Source organism: Phyllobates terribilis, unplaced genomic scaffold (genome assembly GCF_046119375.1).
Source record: "Phyllobates terribilis strain yellow unplaced genomic scaffold, ASM4611937v1 Scaffold_10__3_contigs__length_209671492, whole genome shotgun sequence".
NCBI classification, from domain to species: Eukaryota; Metazoa; Chordata; class Amphibia; order Anura; family Dendrobatidae; genus Phyllobates; species Phyllobates terribilis.
In genome coordinates this window covers 132,177,262-132,200,527 of record NW_027362770.1, presented here as the reverse complement: position 1 = coordinate 132,200,527, position 23,266 = coordinate 132,177,262, and the positions used below count along the sequence as shown (strand labels likewise).

Here is a 23,266-nt window from a genome sequence, read left to right as displayed (position 1 = left end):
TTTATTGTTCTAAATTAAACCATACTTACCATCACGCCCATTCCAGCTGAAGCCAATGTCTTCTGCAATAAAAGTAAAATAATGAACCAACCTCATCCTTACCTTTCCATGGTTCCCACGACAGCTTCAGCTCTGCTACATTCACATGACAGGCTGGATCGCAACAGAACGCTGCCATCCAGCTTGCCATGCCGCACACACTGAGAAGCGCAGGCATGCTTGCGCTCCTCAGTGTCTCGCTGTGACGGCATCCAGATGAGCCGAGGTCATGTCCAATGAACTCAGCTCACCTCATGCACGTCACTGACAGTGTGGGAGAATTCTCCTGCTCAAGCGCTGAGTGCAGGAGAATTTTCCCACGCCGTCAGTGACGTGCATGAGGTGAGCTCATGTCCAATGAACTCAGCTCACCTCATGCATGTGACTAGCCCAGGGGGAAATGGGGATGACTCTGTTACCCAGGCCTTTAGCCTTAAGGAGGTTGCGGTGGTCGGCTCCCGGGCCCGTACTCTGGGGTCACTCTTTAAAAAGGAGTTGATAGATGTTAAGTTTATAAAAATGTTCGTGACGCCACCTATGGTTTCTGATGATATTCACCAGCGCTGCGCAGTCCGCTGAGGCCGATGATAAGGCAGCTTGATGGTATAGCTCCCCACAGGTGGAGCTGGGCCTCAGGGCAGTATAAGAACAGGGATGCAGGACAAGGAGACTCAGCCGAGTCGGAGCAAGAACAGGGACGGACACAAAAGTCACTTCAGTACCTTTTACTGATGGAAATTCAGGTACTCCCCGGAGCACTGTAGGGTGAAGGGTGTATGTCCGGATCCTCCCCAGTGAGCAGGTTTTGGGCCTCCTGGTTCTTGCTGCTGCGTAATAAGTTTCTGACCTGCCTGGAGCTAGGCCTAACTTTGTCTCTGTCCTGCGCTGGCTGACCTTGTGGTAGGGCCTTCTCTTGGAGTGCACGCTCCCGACCTACGGGGCCTATGTGTCTCCTGGCTCTGGTACGTATCGCACTTTAGCGATCCTGGGACTTGTAGTTCTCCAGGGATTCTGGTTTATCTTACTGGGTCGTAGAGATCCCGGCAAGCTTCGGACCCGGTGTCCGGTAACAACTACTTCTTCGGGGTGAGCTAGTTAAGCTCCTCTGCCCCCTTATGAACTAACTCTCTCTACTCTTTGCCTTCGGCCTACTCGGACTCTCAATAGGCTACTCACACTAACGGCAGGGCGTGCCGCTCTTCACCGATCTTATGGCGCCGGCACACCTAAAGCTCACCTCACTGAGCTACAACTGAGTCTCGACTGTGCTCCACTGCAGACTAACCTCTCTCAGGCTTTTGCACTGCAGGGACTCTCTCAACAGGTTTGCTTTCTGTCAACTCCAGTCTAGACTAACTGAGCTCGACTCTGCATTCAGGTTTGTACTTGCTGAACTCTCCAGAGGAACTGAGCTGCCTGGCTCCACCTTCCCTATTTATCTATCCCTAACGGGCCCCCTCTGGTGGGTGGTCTGAGGTGGAAGGTGGAGATGTGTGAATGGTTATGGGGGCCTCTTGTGGAGGAATCCTTCAATACACCCTTCTAGGAGTTGTGATACCGAGCACAGCTGGGCTTCACACATGTCACTGACAGCGTGGGAAAATTCTCCTGCGCTTGAGCAGGAGAATTTTCCCACGCTGTCAGTGACGTGCATGAGGTGAGCTGAGTTCCTTGTACATGAACTCGGCTCATCTGGATGCCGTCACAGCCAGACACTGATGAGCGCAAGCATGCCTGCGCTTCTTGGTGTCTGCTGCATGGCAAGCTGGATGGCAGCTTTCGGCTGCGATCCAGCCTGTCATGTGAATGTAGCAGAGCTGGAGCCGTAGTGGGAACCATGGAAAGGTAAGGATGAGGTTGCTTTATTATTTTACTTTTATTGCAGGAGATCGTTGTCTTCAGCTGGAATGGGCGTGATGGTAAGTATGGTTTAATTTAGAACAATAAAGAATTGTGTCTTTATTTCAATTAAAGGACTTTATTCTGGGTATGTGTTTTTTTTTTTAACTTTGACTATGGGGTTAGTAATGGGGGTGTCTTATAGACGCCTCTCCATTACTGACCTGGGCTTGATGTCAGCTGGCATTATAAGCTGACATCAACCCCAGCCCTATTACCCCAATGCCACCGCTACAGGGCAGTGGGAAGAGCGAGGCTAAGTGCCAGAATTGGCGCATCCTATGGATGCGCCATTTCTGGGGCGGCTGGTGTTTTTAGCCTGGGAGGGGGCCAATATTCATGGCACCCTGCCTGAGCTATTAATATCAGCCCCCAGCGGTCTGCCTTTTTTTTGGGGGGGTACCCCATTTTAATAGCTAGTAAAGGCTAGGTATTCAGCTGGGGGCTGATATTAGTAGCCTGGGAAGCTCCGTGGGTATTACCCCCTTCCCAGGCTTCAAACATCTGCCCCAGCCGTCTGCTTAACCTCCGCTAGAGACTAAAATTACGGGGAACCCCACGCCAATTTTTTTTAAAATAAATCCTTTATTTTAACACTAAATGACAAGTACAGTAATCCACAATGTCACTGTACTTCTTATATATGTGACAGACATGTTTCTATCTATCTAATCTATGTGTGATGTTCTATTCTTTCTCTTCTAAATTGTCGGGTACCGGTGTATGCCGCTGATGAATTGCCGGCTTTTCATGTAATACATTCTACATTATTCTTAGTTGTTTTCCTTCATGTAGAATTAACCTACAAGGAAAGAAAGGGTTTATTTTTATTCCGATATTTGTGTCCCATTGACTTGCATTGGTTTCCGGTATCGGAATCGGCGATATCCGATATTTTTTGGGTATCGGTCCGATCCAATATCAGAAGGTATCGCTCAACACTAGTCATGACCAATCCAATAGATAGAGAACTCGCTGATCCGGTGGGTGTCAAATTGTCGGCACCATATTTTAGTTTTTTTATACCTATAAATTGAAGGAGCAGGTCCGATGCATACATTTATTCATTCCCTATGGGTCTGCAGAAAAATCTGAGAGAAGCACTCGGCAAGCCCCATAGGAAATGAAAGGAGCGGTGATCGAGCTTGCGCCATTTTATAAAAAAGTGCTCCCTTCTGCTGATCGGTGCAGGTCCCTCATCAATCTATAAAATAACCTCCTATCCTTTGGATATATGATAACTTGACTTCATCAGACAACCCTGTGAGCGCTCTAAAAAGGGAGTTAATTCAGCACAACCCCAGTTAAAAGGGGATATCTCACAAAAGTATGGCAAGACAATGCGGCAATGACAACGAAGCTCCGTCCACTGGGCGACAACTGACCACTGTGCCGAGTGGAGTTTCGGCCCCAAGGTCTGGTCCTATACTTTTGCACATCAAGGCGTCAGGGTGATTGCTGAGGTTCTGGCTTCAGACACTGCCGCAGGAGGAAATGGATCAGTCTGTTATTTAACAAAAGGATCCTAAATGATATGCATTGGTTGCAATATGGAGAGACGATGATATAACATATCCCAGTTTTGATGAGGATTTAGATGCAAAAATAGAGACTTTAGAGCACCATTGATTCCCGGGGGTTGAACATGTGAGAGGGGGTTACATACAAGACACAAATAGAAATTATGGTGACCAAACTAACAGAGGAGAAGGCCCTGTCCTTGTGGGCTTACAGCCTACGGGATAATGAGGCAGTAGGTTGGGGGGGTTGCGGCAGCTCCCGTGGATTATTGCAGGCTGTAGCTTTCTTGAGGGTTCTCAAGTTCCGTCTGAAAGTTCCGAATGTGGAGGATAATCGGATGTGTTGGGGCACAGAATTCCAGAGGATGGGGATACTCGGGAGAAGTCATGGAGGTCATTGGGCAAGTATGGAGGAGAGGAGGTTGTCTTATGTGGACAGGAGGTTGCGTGTTGGAAGATATCAGGAGATTAGTTTAGAGACATATGGAGGAGACAGGTTATGGGTGGCTTTGTAGGTCAGAGTTAGTTGCTTGAACTGGATACAATGGAGAATTGAGAGTCAATGAAGGATTTGCAGAAGGTAGAAGCAGGGGAGTAGCGAGGAGAGAGATGGATTAATCAGGCTGCAGAGTTAATGACGGACTGGAGAGGTATGAGAGTGTTAGCAAGGAGGTCACAGAGGAGGATATTGCAGTAGCTGAGGCGGGAGATGATGAGGGCATGCACTAACATTGTAGGGTTGAGCAAAGGACGGATTCTGGAGATATTTATAAGTTGGAGGTGGCAGTAGATGGCGAGAGCTTGGATGTGTGGCCTGAAGGACAGGGCAGAGTCTAGGGTTACGCCAAAGCAGCGGACTTCGGGTACAAAGGAAAGCGTAATATTTATTGTGATAGATCAGGCAGGGAAGTTGTGCAGGATGAAAGAAAGATGAGGAGTTTGGTTTTGTCCATATTGAGCTTTAGGAAGCGAGAGGAGGAGGAGGATTTGACTGATTAAAAAAAAAAAAAAAATGCACCTAAACACTCAAATCCACCATCATTCCACATCCACAGTGGATGAATAGGGTTTTTATAGCCCCATTTAAATTTTTAGCTTATGGAAGGTTGGGAGGGAGTTTCTGGACGAGAGTTTATGCAAACAAGAAAAAAAAAAAAAAAAAAAAAAAAAGAAAAAAAGTGCCTCTCAGAAGGGGTCGGATTTTGCAGATTGTGTTCTAAGAAGATCTGAGGATATAAGAGAAGGCTGGAAGACAAAGACAAGAACTCACCTTCACAGTTCTCTTTACAGAAACCTTTTTGTCTTGGGCCCCCGGAACTGCTTTCTTTGCTTCTTTTGGATGTGTGAAAAGAAAAATAATGATACAAATTTCTGATTAACAAAAAAAAAAAAAAAGACAAAAACACTACCAAATAATAAACTAAATTATTGTGATCTTTGTACCACAAATTAAAACAAATAGTAGCACAACAAAAGGATAATAATAGAAGTATATATACCAAGCTCCTGACTTCGAGCCTTTTTCATTTAAGCACCACTCTGGCATTTTTCTTTATATTTCACGCCTGGAGTGGTGTCACTAATGTCTGTTCTCTGCCCTTAGTCTTTTGCTTACTAGCTGTCATCATCTTCTGTTCTCGGCACCTCTCCGGTCCTGTTCTGATACTTGTGACCTGCCGGATGGCTCCAGTATTTGATGGCCAGATCGGAAGTCACTGCTCAAGGACAAGGGCAGAATGAGGAACCTCACAGACGTACACTGAGAACCTGTGACCGCTACCTCGGACTTCCAGGTCAGTCAGGAGCTTTGGTCACAAGATGGAGGCGCAGGATTGGGGTGGTACCGGGAAGAGCTGAAGAGGGCGGCTGGGAACAGAGTGATACCACTCTGGAAGTGAAAGGAATAAGAAACACCGGAGTGGTGCTTTAAAGGGGTTGTCCACTACTTTAGCTTACCCACCAATGTATCCCCCCCGGGGCCCCTAAGCCTTTTGGTAAATAGCTTCCGTTGCAGATAATGCCTGTGAGCGGCGCTATCACTGGCTGCTGCATCCACCGCGCGCTCTGCCTCTCCCCATTGATTGGGAAAGTGCACGGTGGATGATGGGTGTGACGCAGGGGAATAACCCCTCACACAACCCAGCAGCCACCGCGGGGACCCCAGCGCTGAGTCACGCCTCACTTGTCGTGATGTCAGCATGGGGTCACGTGATGCCGGTGAGTGGCCACCGATAGCGCCGCTCACAGGTATTATCAGCAACAGAAGGTATTTACAAAAAGGCTTAGAGGCGCCGGGGGGATATATTGGGGGATTAACCTAAAGTACTGGAAAACTTCTTTAAGGTCAATATTTTGACGCTAATTTATCACATTCAACAATGACTCCCACAAAATATTTGCCCACTTCTTACCGTCACCCTTGTCCTCAGCAGATTGGGTGACGACGGGATCCTGCTGGTCAGTTTTCTTGGTCTGTGCCTCATTCTTTTTGCCGCTCTTTTTCTTGCTTTTTCTGTGAATAAGAAAACAAATCGTATAAATATTATATTGTAGCTCACAGCGTCATATAATAATCTGTCACATGTCGTTACACCCCCTTTATCAAACAAAAGGACATCTCCCAAACATTACTATAATGGCAGCTTCACTTCCGCTGCGGCGGAGAACGGCAGGTGTGCACGGACCCTTAAGATATTCCCATCTTTGTCTGTAGAATACATTCGGGGGTCTGACTGTTGCCCCTCGCACCGATCCAAAGAATGGCGCTCTGCAGAACCACATGTAAAAGGGACAGTGGGGGTCTCAGTGGCTCGCAAAAACTGCAGTGGCTGGACATGCACCCCACCACTAGTCATTCTGCATGGGACTGCTGAAAAAGCAGAGTGCTGTGCCCTACAATCTTCAGCTCTCAAAGAATGAAGAGAGTGAAAAGAGGGATTTTTGGTACTCACCGTAAAATCTCTTTCTTGGAGCCTTGATTGGGAGAAACAGGACCATGGGTGTATGCTGCTGTTGCTAGGAGGTTGACACTAGGCAAAAAAAGGAAAATAGCTCCTCCTCCGCAGTATACACCCGCCAACAGGCACCAAGCTCGCCAGTTAGTGGCTAAAGCAGTAGGAGAAGCACAAAATAACCAACTATGCAATGCCCAACGGGGCACAACCGTGAAAACTAAATGAGATGCCCAACAGGGCCAACTGTACCTATGCCCAAAATCAGGGAGGGTGCTGTGTCCCCCAATGAAGGCTCCAAGAAAGAGATTTTACGGTGAGTACCAAAAATCCCTCTTTCTCTATCGCTTCATTGGGGGACACAGGACCATGGGATGTCCCAAAGCAGTCCCCTGGGTGGGAGAACAGAAGATGGTCACAGACTAGGTCAGACTGCGGCAACTGCCGCCTGCAGGACCTTCCGTCCAAGACTGGCATCAGCCGAAGAATAAGCGTGGACCTTGTAAAACCTTGAAAAGGTGTGAAGAGAAGACCACGTTGCGGCCTTACAGATTTGAGAGGCCGAAGCCTGATGGCGGACCGCCCAAGAGGCCCCCACCGCCCTGGTGGAGTGAGACCTTACTCCGGGAGGGGGAGGTTTGCCCGAGATGCGGTGTGCCTCCAAGATGGTCGAACGTATCCAAAGGGCGATGGTTGATTTGGAAGCAGGGAGACCCTTGCGATGCCCCTCAGGGATGACAAAAAAGGCATCCGAGTGCCGAAGGGAGGCCGTTCTAGAAAGGTACACACGTAGAGCTCTGACCAGGTCCAGTTTGTGTAGGGACTTCTCCCGTGGATGCACTGGAGCAGGGCAAAAGGAAGGCAAAACGATGTCCTCATTAATGTGAAAAGCGGAAACCACCTTTGGCAAAAAGGAAGGCACCGGCCTGAGCACTACTTTGTCTTGATGGAATACCAGAAAAGGCGACCGACAAGAGGGCTGCGAGTTCTGTGACCATTCTAATAGAGGTAACAGCCACAAGAAAAGCCACCTTCCAGGAAAGGAGAGAGGCTGGAATGTCATGAATGGGTTCAAACGGAGGCTGTTGTAGGACGCTTAGGACCATATTAAGGTCCCATGGTTCCACTGGAGGGCGATAGGGGGGGGCCACGTGGGCCACCCCTTGTAGAAACGTCCTGACCTGAGGACGGCTAGCTAAATTACGTTGGAATAGAATGGACAAGGCCGAAACTTGGCCCTTGAGAGTGCTGAGAGATAGTCCCGCCTCTAGGCCAGACTGAAGAAAAGCCAAAACGACTGGCAAAGAAAATGACATAGGAGTCAGCTGATCCTGTTTGCAGTGACGAAAAAAGGCTCTCCAAGTTCTGTGGTATATGCGCGAGGTAGCGGGTATTCTGGCGTTATGTCTGAATGACATTGTCAGTAAAGCCCGCAGTCTTCAACACCGCGGCCTCAACGGCCATACCATTAAATTCAGAGAACGAGAACTCTGATGAAGAATAGGACCCTGAGAGAGGAGGTCCGGACGGTCTGGTAGTCTCCAGGGGGAGTCGACAAGCAGATTTACCAGATCTGCGTACCAGACGCGTCTGGGCCAATCTGGGGCTACTAGGAGAACTGGTACTCCCTCTGTCTTGACCCTTTTGATGACTCGAGGGATCAAAGGTAGAGGTGGAAAGAGACAGGTCAGTTGGAACTGTGACCATGATATGACTAGCGCATCCTGGGCGATTGCTAGCGGATCGCGGGACCGAGCTACAAAGGACGGAACCTTGTGGTTTAACCGGGACGCCATGAGGTTGACGTCCGGCGTGCCCCACCGTAGGCAGATTTGGTGAAACACCTCGGGATGGAGAGACCATTCTCCTGAGGCGAGGCTCTGCCGACTGAGGAAGTCGGCCGCCCAGTTGTCGACCCCTGGAATGTGGACTGCTGAGATTGCCGGGACCGTCTTCTCGGCCCAGAGTAGCACTCTTGCCACGTCTTTTAAGATGGGCTTGCTGCGCGTTCCTCCCTGATGGTTTATGTATGCCACGGCCGTGGCATTGTCCGATTGTACACAAACTGGGAACCCTGCCAGGATCTTCTGCCAGTGACGCAACGCCAGGTAAATCGCCCTTATCTCCAGAATGTTGATGGGAAGGGAGACTTCGTGGGGACTCCACCGGCCCTGGACCGTGTGTTGTAGAAAAACTGCCCCCCAACCGATGAGACTGGCATCGGTCGTGACCACCTGCCAGCGAAGCGGAAGGAATGATCTCCAGGGTCTGAAGGAAGAAGGGAGGGACCACCAGGTTAGCGACCGTCTTACTTGACGAGGTAACTTGATGCGTCGATCTAGAGATGACGGATTCTTGTCCCAAGCTGAGATAAGGGCTAGTTGAAGAGACCGGGTATGGAACTGGGCAAACGGAACTGCCTCCATGGCTGCTACCATCTTTCCCAGGACACTCATGCATAGGCGAAGGGAGTGTGGACTTGGGTCGGAGAGGATGTGGATTCCTTGTCGTGTCGAACTGCATCCCTAGGAAGGTTAAGCGTTGGGATGGAACCAGGGAGGATTTGTCTGTGTTGATCAGCTAGCCTAGTCGAGAGTGTGTGTTCAAGGTGATCTGGAGACTGTGGAGACAGTCCCTGAACGTGGGGCCTTTGATTAACAGGTCGTCGAGGTAGGGGATGATTACAATTCCCCTTGTTCGAAGAATGGCCATAACTGTCGCCATCACCTTCGTGAAAACCCTCGGGGCTGTGGCGTGGCCGAAGGGGAGGGCAGTGAACTGGTAACGCGCGTTCTTGAAGGAAAAGCGTAGGAACTTCTGATGTGACGCGCAGATTGGGATGTGAAGGTATGCATCCTGAATGTCCACTGATCATAGATATTCCCCGGCCTCCATCGAGGCGATTACCGAACTGAGGGACTCCATCCTGAACTGTCGGATGCGTGCATGTTGGTTTAGCTGTTTGAGGTCCAGAATAGGATGCAGTGAGCCGTCCTTTTTTAGGACGACGAAGAGATTTGAGTAAAAACCGGAAAACCTTTCCTGAACGGGAACCGGAGCTATGACTCCTGAGCGCAGAAGGGAGGTGATGGCTTGAAGAAAACCGGGAAGCAGAGATGGTTGCGGGGGGCGGGACCTGAGAAAACGTGATCGTGGGCTGGAATCGAACTCGATTTTGTAGCCGGAAGTCACAATTTCTTTGACCCAGGCATCTTCTATTGCCAGAAGCCAAGAATCTGTGAACAGAAGGAGATGGCCGCCCACCCTGGGAGAAGTCCCAGGTGGGAGTGACCAGTCATGTTGAGGAAAACCTATTGGATCGTGATCCAGAGGACTTGGAGGAGCGACTCTTTGGGCGCCAGTTAGGCGTGGGCCTAAAGGAGGGCTTACGACTGTCCCGCTGTGCTGGAGTACGGTCCTGTTGAGAGGAGGGGTTCGGTTGAGCGAACTGACGAAAGGACCGGAACTGAAGGGGGCGTCTCCTAGGAAAAGGGCGTTTGGGTCTGGGCTGGGGGAGAGAGGTGCTCTTACCCCCAGTAGCATCAGAGATGATCTGGTCTAGCTTGGATCCAAACAGCCTGGAACCTTGAAAAGGGAGATTAGTTAGAGATCTTTTGGAAGCTGGGTCGGCGTTCCAGGCTTTAAGCCAAAGGATTCTATGTAAGGCAACGAGATTACTGGAAACCCGGGCTGAGCATGCAGGGGAGTCGAGGGACGCCGTAAGTAGATATTTTCCAGCGTGGCCAATTTGATCAGCTAAGTCGGCCAGATCGTCCGGGGAGGCCCCTGCTAGGATAGCCTGTCTCAGCTGTTTGGCCCAGGCGGACACCGCTTTTGATACCCAAGTTGAGGCGAAGGAAGGGCAAAGGGAGGTGCCCGCGGCCTCAAAGGCTGACTTAGTGAGGGCCTCAACCTGTCTATCCGTGGTATCCTTAAGGGAGGAACCATTCGGAAGAGACAGTACCGTCTTGGCGGAAAGGCGAGAGACGGGAGGGCCCACAGATGGGGACTCCGTCCATTTGCTGACAAGGTCATGGTTAAAGGGGTATAGGACGTTTAGCTGTTTCTTTCCTGTAAAGAGCTTTTCTGGATGTTCCCACTGCTTTTGAAAAACACTGTCAAATTCTGCATGGTTAGAAAAAGTGCGTGCAGGACGCTTAATCTTTTTGAAGGAAACTGAGTAGTCCCGGGAAGGGCTCTCGTCTTCTGTAACATGCAGAGTCTGATTGAAAGCCGTTATAAGGCTGTCTATCATGTCCTGGATCTTAGAATACTGGTCTGTATCGGAACCAGAGTCTGAATCTGAAGAAGAGTTAGGTCCCGGGGCGACCTCCGGGGAAGTGGTGTGAGACGCAGGGAGCATCTTGGAGTCTGGAGAGCTGGAGGATGAGCTTGTGCGAGTCCGTTTCTGAGAACGTGCCGTCAGCCTGCCCCTGTGAGGAGGGGGCAGGGGTGCCTGCGAATCGTCTGCGGGGACGTTCGGAGCGCTGGTGGCCGTGGATAACATAGGCAAACGTTCTGGCAAGCGTTCTAAGACCTGCACCAGAGATTGAGAAACCTTGGTGAGGTCAGAGACAGACTGTGACATAGCAACAGCCCACTCCGGACGGGAGGGGGTTACCACGTCCTGAGCGGCGGGGGGATCTTGGGGTGCCAGCATGGCGGCAGGTTTGCAGGTCGAGCAGAAGGTCGTAGTGAGACCCACGGGCCACTTAGTACCGCAAAGAGCACAGGCGTAGTATGTGACAACGTGAGAGGGACGGACTGAGAGCTCCCTGGGTTTGGGCATATGTGCCTGACCAGGGATACTGCAGAGGAGGGCGCTGTGGGCAGGGAAGGGTGGGGGTCAGTGTCAGGACAGAGCCTACCCGATCCTGCAGAGAAGCGGTCCCGTGTCCCCCTGAAAGGCTCCAAAGGTGAGGCTGGAGCAGGTCACAGTAGGTGCCGACGGAGTAGGGAGCGGCGTGTGGCAGAGTGATGGCGTCGGTGTAGGGGGAGGAGCAGAGGACGCTGCGTTCATGACGGAGCGCGTCGAGGCTCCGATAGGCGGATAGGAAGGGGGGCGGGCTTGAGAGGTCCCCCGTTGATAGGTCCGCGGAAGGCTCGAGGGCGTGACAGAAGCGTCACTATGCTCCTCGGGCCTGGTTGGTCACATAGGAGGGGGAGTATAGCCGTCGGAGCGGGACCCCCCACCGGACACGCCCCCCCGACGGAGAAAAGCGCATCTGCCGCGCATAATGAAGAAAAAGGAGGAAGTGGCCCAGGGAAGCGCTGTCAAGCGCCGTGTTTGGTGAGAGGGGAGGGAGGCAGGTAACGCCGGGAGACTGGGACCTACAGCTGAAAGACAGGGAAGTACCTGTCTTAGCGGGTCCCGGAATCGTCCCTTCCTTTCTCCTTCTGAGGATGGTCTCAGGATGCCTTCCTGGATAGGGGGGGATCCTGGCTTTTCCTCCTTCCCGCACTGTCCGGTCCTGGACAGTGCAGGAGACTGTGTCAACCCCAGAAAACTGGGGGAAGGTCACCCGCAGGGACAACCGTCTCCCTCCCAGGCCGCTCCGAGGAGGGGGCTGGGGTGGGGAACAGGCTAGGACTGGCCACCGAAATCACCCTAAGACACCCTAAGGTGACAGGGGATAAGTCCTGCCCAGCGGGTCCGAGAGTGGGCGATGTGGGGGTAGCCACATGACTCTCTCAGTCGCTAGTGGGTTAACAGGGGACGCAGTGTTCCCTGTTAGCCTGAAGAGCTGTATCTGAAAGAGAAAAAACAAAAGGTTATTAAACACAACAAGGTTGGATCTATGAAGATCCAGGTCTACCTCCTACAGACACTAAGCTTAAACTGGTGAGCTTGGTGCCTGTAGGCGGGTGTATACTGCGGAGGAGGAGCTATTTTCCTTTTTTTGCCTAGTGTCAACCTCCTAGCGACAGCAGCATACACCCATGGTCCTGTGTCCCCCAATGAAGCGATAGAGAAATACAGATGTTCGGCCGGCGCTCCATTCAGACAGAACCTCGTTCTTGGCACCAGTGAGGCCCCCCTCCCCACAGAGTGATCCCTTATCATATGGAAAGGGGATGATTTGCTTTTTTGGGATCCTTGGTGTAAATGCAGCTGTTCTGAGTTAATGTTCTTACATATATACACATATACATATACATATACATATATATATATATATATATATATATATATATATAAATCTAAGTTAGTTTTTGGGGCTAACCAGGCATGATTCTCAAGAAGGTTCCTATATGGAAGAGTTGAGGACCACGACATGTTGTTTAAAGAAAAAAATAAGAAAGAAGGGGCCGTATCTCAGGAACGAAAGCAAAATGCAGGCTTTCCAAGGAATACGCATTGTTGGCCTGAATTTAGAGTAGATGAATGAAAGGGGCTTACCCATCTACTAAGGGCTAGAGCCGTCCTGGTCTGCACCCGGCCTGACCAGTATGGTGCTCACATCCTTTAATTGTTATGTCTTGGTCATTGTAATGGGGTAGGATGATGACTTACTTATTCCAGTGCTTGTACATCTTTTCAAGAGTCTTCTTCTGTGAATTAAAATTCTGTAGAGAGAAAAAAAAAAAGTCAATGATCAAGCAATGGACGCTCATTATCTCACCTTGTGGTAGTAAATGTGGATGTGTTGTGACCAAGCCGGAAAATATTAAATCTGCAGGACTTCCTATAACTTGGTCAGGACGCCACGTGACAACATTCACTTTCATTGTGGTGCGACGTACAAGGGAACGTGCCCTAAATCTGGTGCCTGGCATTTCTGCACCTTAGTTACGCAAAGCAGGAATCCGCATCAAATCCCCAAACATGTTGGATCTGCAACTCATTCAGCGCTGAATTTGTGGCAACGGATTTTTTCCATGAGAACATATCCTCCGAACATAAAGAGCCTGATTCATTACTGCATTTGCACCTTCTTTCTTTTTGCCTTATTCTTTTAATTTGCGTCTTTTTAAAGTCTGATTCATATGTGTGTTAGCTTTTATTTTGATGTTCACCATTGTGCGCAGGGTTTAGGGTTTCCAGATGCTTTCGTCTGATTCATCATTAAAGTGCACTCCAGTTCCCCTTCTGGAACATCACCCAGTTATTGTTGCACTATTTAACAAAACGTGTGACTTTGAGCTAAAAAGTCGCAAAGAAAAAAGGTTAAAAAGGCAAAAATAAGGACCTTTTTGACTGTCAAAAATTCACGAACCTTGTGCACCATTTTCAAGAATTTGGCGCAAAAGACAGCAGTGAATACCACAAGACAGAAAACTGACAAAAATAAATAAATCTGCAACCGATTAACTAGTATAGTATAGTCTAAGTTCCAATATGTCAGATATCATTGAGTGTAGTGTTATTACTCTCACAACTGTATCTTGCAAAGCATCTTGGGACTTGTAGTTTTCTGTGAATGCAGGTGTCACAAGTCGCCTACAGTCGACCAGGGGCATAAATCAGGTTAATGGATGATCGGAGTTATCTTCCATGGCTCCTCTATGTGGCTGGGTTCACATCTGTATTCGGTTAACTCCACTGTTCTGTATAATGACGCCCACTAACTATAAAGTTGTGTGTCTGGTTTCCATCATAGCATCCATCAGCGTAGCATGCGGTCATCAATATCAGACTGGTGGAGTCCATAGCCCATCACCTACCCAGACCATGTCTGCACGTGAGTGTTATCAGTTGTTGTGCAGAGTCCAGGGCCTTATTCATAAGAACAGGAAGCGCGCCCCGGCACCAGGACGCGCGCCCAAGTATTCTGGCAGGATGGATGAACACTGGAAGTCTGACTGCTGACACCACAGAAACTGTAAAAGCCTCCTGAGTGAATGGAGCTCTAATGTGGAAGCAATGCATTTAGTAGGAAAAAAAAACTTTAAAAGGAATATTCCCATCTTTATAAATGGATATTGTCATATACCGCTTGTAAAAACAAGCACTTTCACAATCTCTTGCTTATTAAAATTTGCAGCCATTCTTGAGATGTTAACATTTCTTTTCTGTAGTTCGTTGCCTTGGAGACCGACCACCTTTGCTACTTCACTTATAAAACACTGAGCTGAAGATGGTCAGGATTAGGTGATAACAGTATGATCCAGCGATCCTGGCCAGCTACAAAACAGCGCTTACAAGCTCAATAGTAAAAAGCTTGTAAGCACTACATGTGTTCAGCTGTCTAGCAGCAGTGGTCGGTCTCCAAGGTAAAAAGCTGTAAAATAAAGTGTTAATATCTCAAGAACGGCAGAAAACTTTAAGAAGCAGCAAATTGCAAAACTGCTTGTTTTTACAAATACTAACCATTTATGAAGATGGGAATAACCCTTTAAACTTTCACTACTTAGCTCCTGATACTGCACCATGTCACAAGACTCCGACAACCTGTAATGAACAAGAGATGGTGGCGCACCTTTCATGCCATGTTACTAATTAAAGAAGCACTCTCGTTAAAGTTTTCACCTTAAAATATTGCAATCATTACATTATATAGCCCTGTGTACTTACAATTGCTATTTTGCCTTTCTACCCGGATAATTCTTCTCTTTTCTCTGCTCTATGTAGGAACAGGAAGTCTCTAGTCCCTGCAGAAATCATTATTTTCTTCAACTCCTGACCAAGCTGCTTCGCCCCTCCTACTGACTGTTGCAGTGACTAATGAGTCACACAGGGAAAATTGACCTCCTGCTTCTACATAGAGCTTAGAAGAATTCAGCTAGTCAATTTTTAATCTCGTGATGTCATAAACCTCATGAAAAGGAGAAGAATTATCTCGGTAGAAAGGCAAAATAAGCAATTGTAAGTACACAGAGCTATATAATATGATGACTGCAATATATTAAGAGGATAAAAAATTTGATGGGAGGAGGAGTGCTTCTTTAAAGAGAACTTGTCACCAGCAAAAAAAAAAAAAAAAAAAGCAATTAACCTGCAGACATGGGGTTAAACTGCAGGTCAATAGCGTTAGTAACCTGCCCGGCGCCTGCACGCAACCGAATGCTGCGGAGAAAATAAACTTTATTCTACCTGGCAGCATTCCCGCTTCAGTCACCGCTCTCTAACCTCGGCCTTTACTAACACTCCCTCTGCATTATGGCCTGCTGTCAGTCAGGGTCAGGGATGCCCCCGTGACTGAAACTGAATGCTGGCGAGTAGAATAAAGTAAATTTTCTTCCCGAAGCATCAGGCTAAGGTTTCTTACCCTCTTAGGTATAGCTTTTGGCTCACCTTTTTGATCAGGGCATATCATTCCCAGTCTTTCTACTGATGTTCTGATTTTGCAGTAGTTCTTGGCCATATTTCATCATGGCACTTATGCCTTTTGTTTAATCTCTTTGTGCCAGTAGCATATTTCTTATCCAATTTATTGCAGCTTTATTTATGCTGCTTCATTACCCTCTATTTACTGATGATATTATGGGGTCTTGCTGTTACAATTGATTTCTTAATGCTTTGTTCTTTGGCCTGTATGCATGAGGGTTGACCATATCATAATTTGCTATGGTACTGATTTGTAAACATTCTTGTTTTTAATATATTTCTTGGTTTGTTTATGTGTGTCTTTTTGATTAATAAATAATTGATGTTTAGTGATCCCTGCCTGTGCATAGTCTTTTCTCTCTTTTTGTGTAATCAGGCTAAGTGCAAGCGCCGGGCAGGATAGTAACGCTATTAAACTGCAGATTAACAGCGTTTTTGCCACTTTAACCACTGTGATGACAAGTGTCATCACACACTCTGGTGGCCCAATAGTGAGATGCTGGGGAAATAAACACAAGGAAAAAAATAAAACAAAAAAATAAAAAATAAACATATTAATAATAAATAAATAAATAAATATATATATATATATATATATATATATATATATATATATACATAGATAAAATATATATAAATGTATTTATGTATAGAGAAATAAAATATTACATTTATGTATAGAGAATTATATAAGTATAATTATTTGTATTATTCAAATTAAAACTTTTTTTTTATTATTTTAACACATCAGATCTAGTGCCCTATAGCCAAAGTCTACACAGGGGTTTGCAAAATATGACATGTCCAGGGTATTAAGAGCAAATACACTAAGGTGAGTCCAGCTGCAGCACAGGACAGGACAGGACAGCACGTGAGGGGGGTCACACACAGGCACATGGCTCCCTCACCTCCCCGCTCTCCAGCTGCAGCTTCCTGGCCGTCTCTGACAGTCCATGCTCCAGGAGGTGATTGTATATCAGAGCCAGGAGGGCCGTGCTGCGCTTCGCCATGGTGCAGTCACTGCTCTGCCTCTTCTCCGCACACCTCCTCCTCCTCCTCAGCCACCATGTGCTTCCTGCAACGTTACTTCCGGGTACAGCTCTCCAGGTGCATTCTGGGACGGCCGCTCTTCCATTTTTTTTTTCCAGAAACTTTATGTAAACAAAACAACACCACTTTGTTCCCAGCGCTGACAATAGCGCCGCCCTCTGGTTGTCACTGAGGGCAATTCTTATCTGTCCTCAATAGTTAAGTGACAAAAACACTAATAAACGATGACATATGGTTTACATGGATTTCCCTATAATCAGTAACTTCAGCTCCTGCTCTCTAGCCATTTACCTGAGATAATCTGTTCTAATTTTTGCAGCGAATTTATGGCCGACTCCAACAAATACGCTGATAATATGGAATTTCTACAAAATGAGGCCCCGGTAATCACATCTGCCTTAATGTACCACTCCTGTGTTGTCTTTTTTTAACATGATAGGTTCCCTTTTAGACCGGACAGCCCCTTTAAAGCGCCACTCCAGTGTTTTTTTTTTATTGCAGCGCTGGAGTGGTGCCATTAATCTAAGTTCCCTGATAACAGATGAAGACGGCGGCTGCTAACTATAAGGCTAGGGGAAGGGAACTTACATTAGCTGCGCTGCAATAATAAAACCCGCTGGAGCGGTGCTATAAAGGGGTTGGCCAGTGACTCTATGTGACTGCAAACTTGTGACTCCTCTCATCATGTGCACATTGCACACATTGAGGACTCTGCCATCGATTTGCACACTCCCAGCCACATTCTGACTAGACTGTGTCCATTCTTGCTCAATACACTTGCATTGAGGCTGCGCCTGTCTACATACCTCCCAACTTTTGAAGAAGAGAAAGAGGGACAGATCATGCGGTGCGTGTAGCGGAAAATTTTGGCCACACCCCAATCCACGACCATTTACCATTTCTTTCTCTCCTGGCAGGAGGAGTTGTCAGAGGGGCGCTGGTAATGAGGGGCATTCAGCCGATGGCCCTCATCCCCATTCCTGATATGCATGACCCCCTCATTCCCATTCCTGGCATGCATGGCCCCCTCATTCCTGGTACGTATGGCACCCCTCATCCCCATCCTAGTGCGCATGGCCCCCTCATCACAAACCCTGGTACGCATGGCCCCCTCATCCCCATTCCTGGTGTGCATGTCCCCCCCATCCCCATTCCTGGTATGCATGGCCCCCTCATCCCCATTCCTGGCATGCATGGCCCCCTCCTTCCTGGTACGTATGGCACCCCTCATCCCCATCCTGGTACGCATGGCCCCCTCATCACAAACCCTGGTACGCATGGCCCCCTCATCCCCATTCCTGGTATGCATGTCCCCCCCATCCCCATTCCTGGTATGCATGGCCCCCATCCCCATTCCTGGTATGCATGGCCCCCTCATCCCTCAATCCTGGTATGCATGGCCCCCTGAGACCCAATCCTGGTATGCATTGCCCCCTCAGACCCAATTCTGGTATGCATGACGGTATTAAGAACTGGGATATGTGAACTTTTGATCAGGGTCATTTGGATGTTTTTGGTTGTCATTAAGATTTAAAAAGAGAAAACACAGTAGTTTGACAATAAATGGCTTCACCCAACCAATAACCATGAGTGAAGAAAAAGTTTTTTTGTTATCATTCATATTCTCTGAAACAAGCCAAGAAAGGAAGAACTCTGCCGGGGTATGTAAACTTTTGAGCACAATTGTATGATACTCTCTGCTGAGCCCTGTATCTAATCCCATCATGTGGTACACTCCTCTGAGCCCGGTATCTAATCCCATCATTTGATGCACTACCATGAGCCCTTTATCTACTCCCATCCTGTGTGATACACTCCATATATCTAACCCCTGCCCATGATACAGTCTGTATATCTCATCCCATCCTGTGTGATACACTCCACTGAGCCCTGTATCTAACTCCATCCAGTGTGATAAACTCTGCGTATCTAATACCATTGTGTGATACATCTGTGTATCTAATCCTAATTCTGTGTGATACACTCCATGTATGTAATCCCATCCCTTGAGAAAGCAACGCACTGTCAACGCGAAACGCGCGTTGGGAAGTTGTTTTAGCACCCTTTCATCCCACTGGGGGGTCTCCTATCCTTGGGTAAGTGTCCACTACTGGTTTCACTTTTGTTCCAGTTCAGCACAATTTTTCAGGAGGGCTACCATTCAGTGTTCCCTCTGATTGGCTTTTGATTAGCGATGGGGTGTTTTAGCAGCATTTTCTGCTCCCCTTCATCTAATGTTACCTCCTAATAGTCTTTCTGCTAGGTGGTTAATGTGCTGATAGGTGGCTTTTGTATACTTGTTAACTTCATTACCTTCCACTTTACTCCTTGGAGTGGTTATCCGTTTGGGGTGTCTGCTTCTGTCCTGTACACATTGTAGATGTTTTATTGACTCTATGTGAAATTTTTACAATTTATATATTTATTTAATAAAGAATTTTCGTATTTGCATTTAAAAGCTCTTGTTGTCTCCTGTTATTATATGTATCTTGGAGCTATGCTGCTGTCCCGGCACATTCTTACTTATTGGTATTGACGTGCCTTCAGCAACCATGAATTTGGGTTTTGTGTTTCTCATAATGCAGTCTGTCTATCTAATTCCATCCCGTGTGATATACTCCCATCATGTAATACATTCCACTGAGCCCTGTATCTAATTCCATACTGTGCGGTACACACCATGTATTTAACCCTATCCTGAGTGGTGCACTCTCTGTATGCAACCCTCTCCTGTGTGATACACTCCTTGTATCTAATCCCAGCATGTGACAAAGGCTGCGGATCTAATCCCAGGATACGGCGAGCAGCACCAACTAATAGAATCAGTGCTGCCATCCACGTCTCAGTATCACTTTGCAGTCACCAGTAATGTCTCCTCACTGTGATCCTAAACTTCATCCTCCCTTATCCTTTTGCAAACGCCCAAAAGGAGAGGAGACATCAGACACATGTGAGCAGACCCCGCCCACATGTACAGCAGTCGTAATGCGAGCTAGCAGCACACTAGGTTTTCATGGCAAATTTCAGCAGCTGCTCCCCCTAGTGTTTAATAGTGGAAAATATCAAAACGTATTAAATTATTTTTCATATTTCATACCATTAAAAAATGTTACTCATTTTTTAAGTAGAACATTAACACTTTACATTTTTTCAATTGTTAACATTTTTTTTTTTTTGTGGATGACACATTCCGTTTAATGCACTGCAGTTTGATATAACATCTTTAAAATTGAATTCTGATTATTCTTTTAATCATGCAAATATGGCTGCTTTGTCCAATAATGGCAAAGTCACCATCAAACCAGCTGACAAGGGTGGTGCCGTCGTTGTAATGGATACATCGTCATACATCGTGGAGATTAAACGACAACTGGCAGATGATACTGTCTTTACTGTGTTGACACTGATCCCAAAATGGATATTCTTAAGATTTTATGTAATTTTGTAGATTTAGCCATACAAAACCATATTATTGATTCCTTACATGATTATCTTATGATAGATAACCCAATTACCCCATTTTTTTATATTTTAGCCAAAATCCATTAATATCCCCCGGGTCAGCCTATAGCATCAGGTTAATATCATATTTTTAGCAACATTCGCATTTTTTAAATTAAAGTCCTTAGTCCACTGCATCTTTCATACAGGATACAACTGACTTTCTAAAAAAAAATCAAATGGAGTCAATCTACATAATAATGTGTTTTTTTTAATGTTATCTCTTTATAAACATTTATTGATCATGAAAGTGGCTTGCAGGCTGTTAGAGATTACAAGGTATTGCATATCACATTGAAAGTATTTAATTTATTATTCAATTGTTTTAGTTTGTATTGCAACATAACTACTTTCTTTTTGATGATAGCTGCTGCAAACCATAACGGGGGACCGCCATGGGCGCAAATATGGTGCCCGCATATGCAAACATTGTTATGGATTTCTAGATGAGAGTCTTGTGTATGTCTGCCACCACTTCCGACATGTTTTGAGGTTGTGGCTGTACACTGATGATATCTTCCTCATTTGGGATGGTATTATGGATGAGTTATCTGCTTTTCTTAGGTTTCTGAACACTTGATCCTCAGATTAAATTCCCTCTGTTAGTTATTTGGAATCTATTCAGTTTCTTGATGTACCATTCGCCTCAACGTTGAATGCTATAGTCTAATTTCTAACGGTTTGCTCTTAGTTACATCTATCTGCGCCTCCCATCTCACAATGTAGTTGAATATTTTCTATAACTTCATATTTTAATCTGTTTGTTATCTTTCGTTTTTACACAGACACGATCTCCAATTCACCATGTGTGACTCACCGTCGGGACCTTGAAAGTTCAAGGAGGAATGCCCCACGCCATTATTTCAATTTGGAAATCATTTTTTGTTTATTATTTATGTATTATGTTTTTATTATTATCGTTTTACTTTCATTAATTAACTAAAAAAAACATATTTTCCATATTTTTCTACTAGTTTTTTTTTAATTCTAGAGTATTCTGAGTCTAAAATTAATGAGTCTGAGGCTTCCAAAATTACCCTAACCCTAATCTACATGCCCAATTGTGCTTTGAACCCACTGACACTACTCTACTCTATATTGCTGCAGAGGGCGCTATTCTTTCTATAATCGCTCTAGTAGCGCCAGCTTATGGCATACCCTTTTCAAATATGGCGTTGCTGCCTCTCTATAGGCTGATGCGCATGACCATTAGTTTACTTATTCCCTGTCATCATGACACCACTAAGATTGCGGCACATGAGTGCGCCGTAGGGTTTGGCACCTCTGACTTCTGTGGATCTCTCTGCTCCGGATCTACTTTTTTCTTAATTAATATGTGCGTCCCTTTGATGTCTCGGACATTCGCACGGATGGCGCATTCCTGAGTATTATATTTATTAGATTCCCTTAGATATGTGAGCCACCGTTCTGAGCGTGACAGCTTCAATAATTTCTATTGAGCTGTCACACTCGGGTGCCAGTCCGTGCATTGTGGTCCGATCTCGGACCGATTCGTACGGACGTCTGAATGCGCCATTACTCCTACATAATTGATAGATTGATTTATACTGTTATTCTAATGCTCATATCTATTTATACCAGTCTGTTACATTATATGAACTGATTGACCAAGGCTCTGTGGAACCAAAATGTTGCCATTGCACACATGGACTGATTAAAAGATTTTTTTGCACATGGACAATCTGAATTCTGTGTGCTGCCTACCTTTTAAAATTTTATATGGTACGGTTGTTTGGCCGCAACCTGTAAGCTGGCGCCATTCTCCAGGCTTGTCCATCCATCATCTACTGTATATACTGTATCTATCATTTCTATTCCATCTATTAACCATCCAACCAAACGTCTATCTATCTATCTATCTATCTATCTATCTATCTATCTATCTATCTATCTATCTATCTATCTATCTATCTATCCATCCATCCATCCGTCTATCAATCAAATGAAATGGGCTTTATTGGCAGGACTAAGTACAGTGCCTACAAGTAGTATTCAACCCCCTGCAGATTTAGCTGGTTTGATAAGATGCAAATAAGTTAGAGCCTTCAAACTGCAAACGAGAGTAGGTTTTATGAACAGAAGCATAAATCTTACAAACCAAAAAGTTATGTTGCTCAGTTGAATTTTATTAAATTTTAAACATAAAAGTGTGGGTCAATTATTATACAACCCCTATGTTTAATATTTTGTGGAATAACCCTTGTTTGCAATTACAGCTAATAATCGTCTTTTATAAGACCTGATCAGGCTGGCACAGGTCTGTGGAGTTATCTTGGTCCACTCCTCCATGCAGATCTTCTCCAAGTTATCTAGGTTCTTTGGGTGTCTCATGTGGACTTTATTCTTGAGCTCCTTCCACAAGTTTTCAATTGTGTTAAGGTCAGGAGACTGACTAGGCCACTCCAACACCTTGACTTTTTCCCTCTTGAACCAGGCCTTGGTTTTCTTGGCTGTGTGCTTTGGGTCGTTGTCTTGTTGGAAGATGAAATTACGACCCATCTTAAGATCCTTGATGGAGGAGCGGAGGTTCTTGGCCAAAATCTCCCTTGGCTGAGAAACAGCCCCACAGCATGATGCTGCCACCACCATGCTTGACTGTAGGGATGGTATTCTTGGGGTCGTATGCAGTGCCATCCAGTCTCCAAACGTCACGTGTGTGGTTGGCACCAAAGATCTCGATCTTGGTCTCATCAGACCATAGAACCTTGAACCAGTCTGTCTCAGAGTCCTCCAAGTGATCATGAGCAAACTGTAGACGAGCCTTGACATGACGCTTTGAAAGTAAAGGTACCTTACGGGCTCGTCTGGAACGGAGACCATTGCGGTGGAGTACGTTACTTATGGTATTGACTGAAACCAATGTCCCCACTGCCATGAGATCTTCCCGGAGCTCCTTCCTTGTTGTCCTTGGGTTAGCCTTGACTCTTCGGATAAGCCTGGCCTCGGCACGGGAGGACACTTTCAAAGGCTGTCCAGGCCGTGGAAGGCTAACAGTAGTTCCATAAGCCTTCCACTTA

General features: G+C 46.5%; 1 protein-coding gene across 7 annotated transcripts in view; it reads right to left on the bottom strand.

Moving 5' to 3' along the window:
- TCOF1 (treacle ribosome biogenesis factor 1) overlaps window positions 1–16,780 on the bottom strand; it is a 54,532-nt gene extending 37,752 nt beyond the window's left edge. For 6 of the 7 annotated variants that reach the window (XM_073649794.1, XM_073649798.1, XM_073649799.1 and 3 more), the window contains exons 1-4: window positions 16,586–16,780; window positions 12,924–12,976; window positions 5,870–5,970; window positions 4,729–4,790 (exon numbers count right to left, since the gene is read on the bottom strand). In XM_073649794.1, coding sequence (XP_073505895.1) covers window positions 4,729–4,790; window positions 5,870–5,970; window positions 12,924–12,976; window positions 16,586–16,687 — 318 coding nt within the window. In that variant the 5' untranslated portion in view covers window positions 16,688–16,780. The remainder of the gene's footprint in view (window positions 1–4,728; window positions 4,791–5,869; window positions 5,971–12,923; window positions 12,977–16,585) is intronic. The other variant, XM_073649796.1, reaches the window with a different exon arrangement.
- Window positions 16,781–23,266: the final 6,486 nt, after the last annotated feature.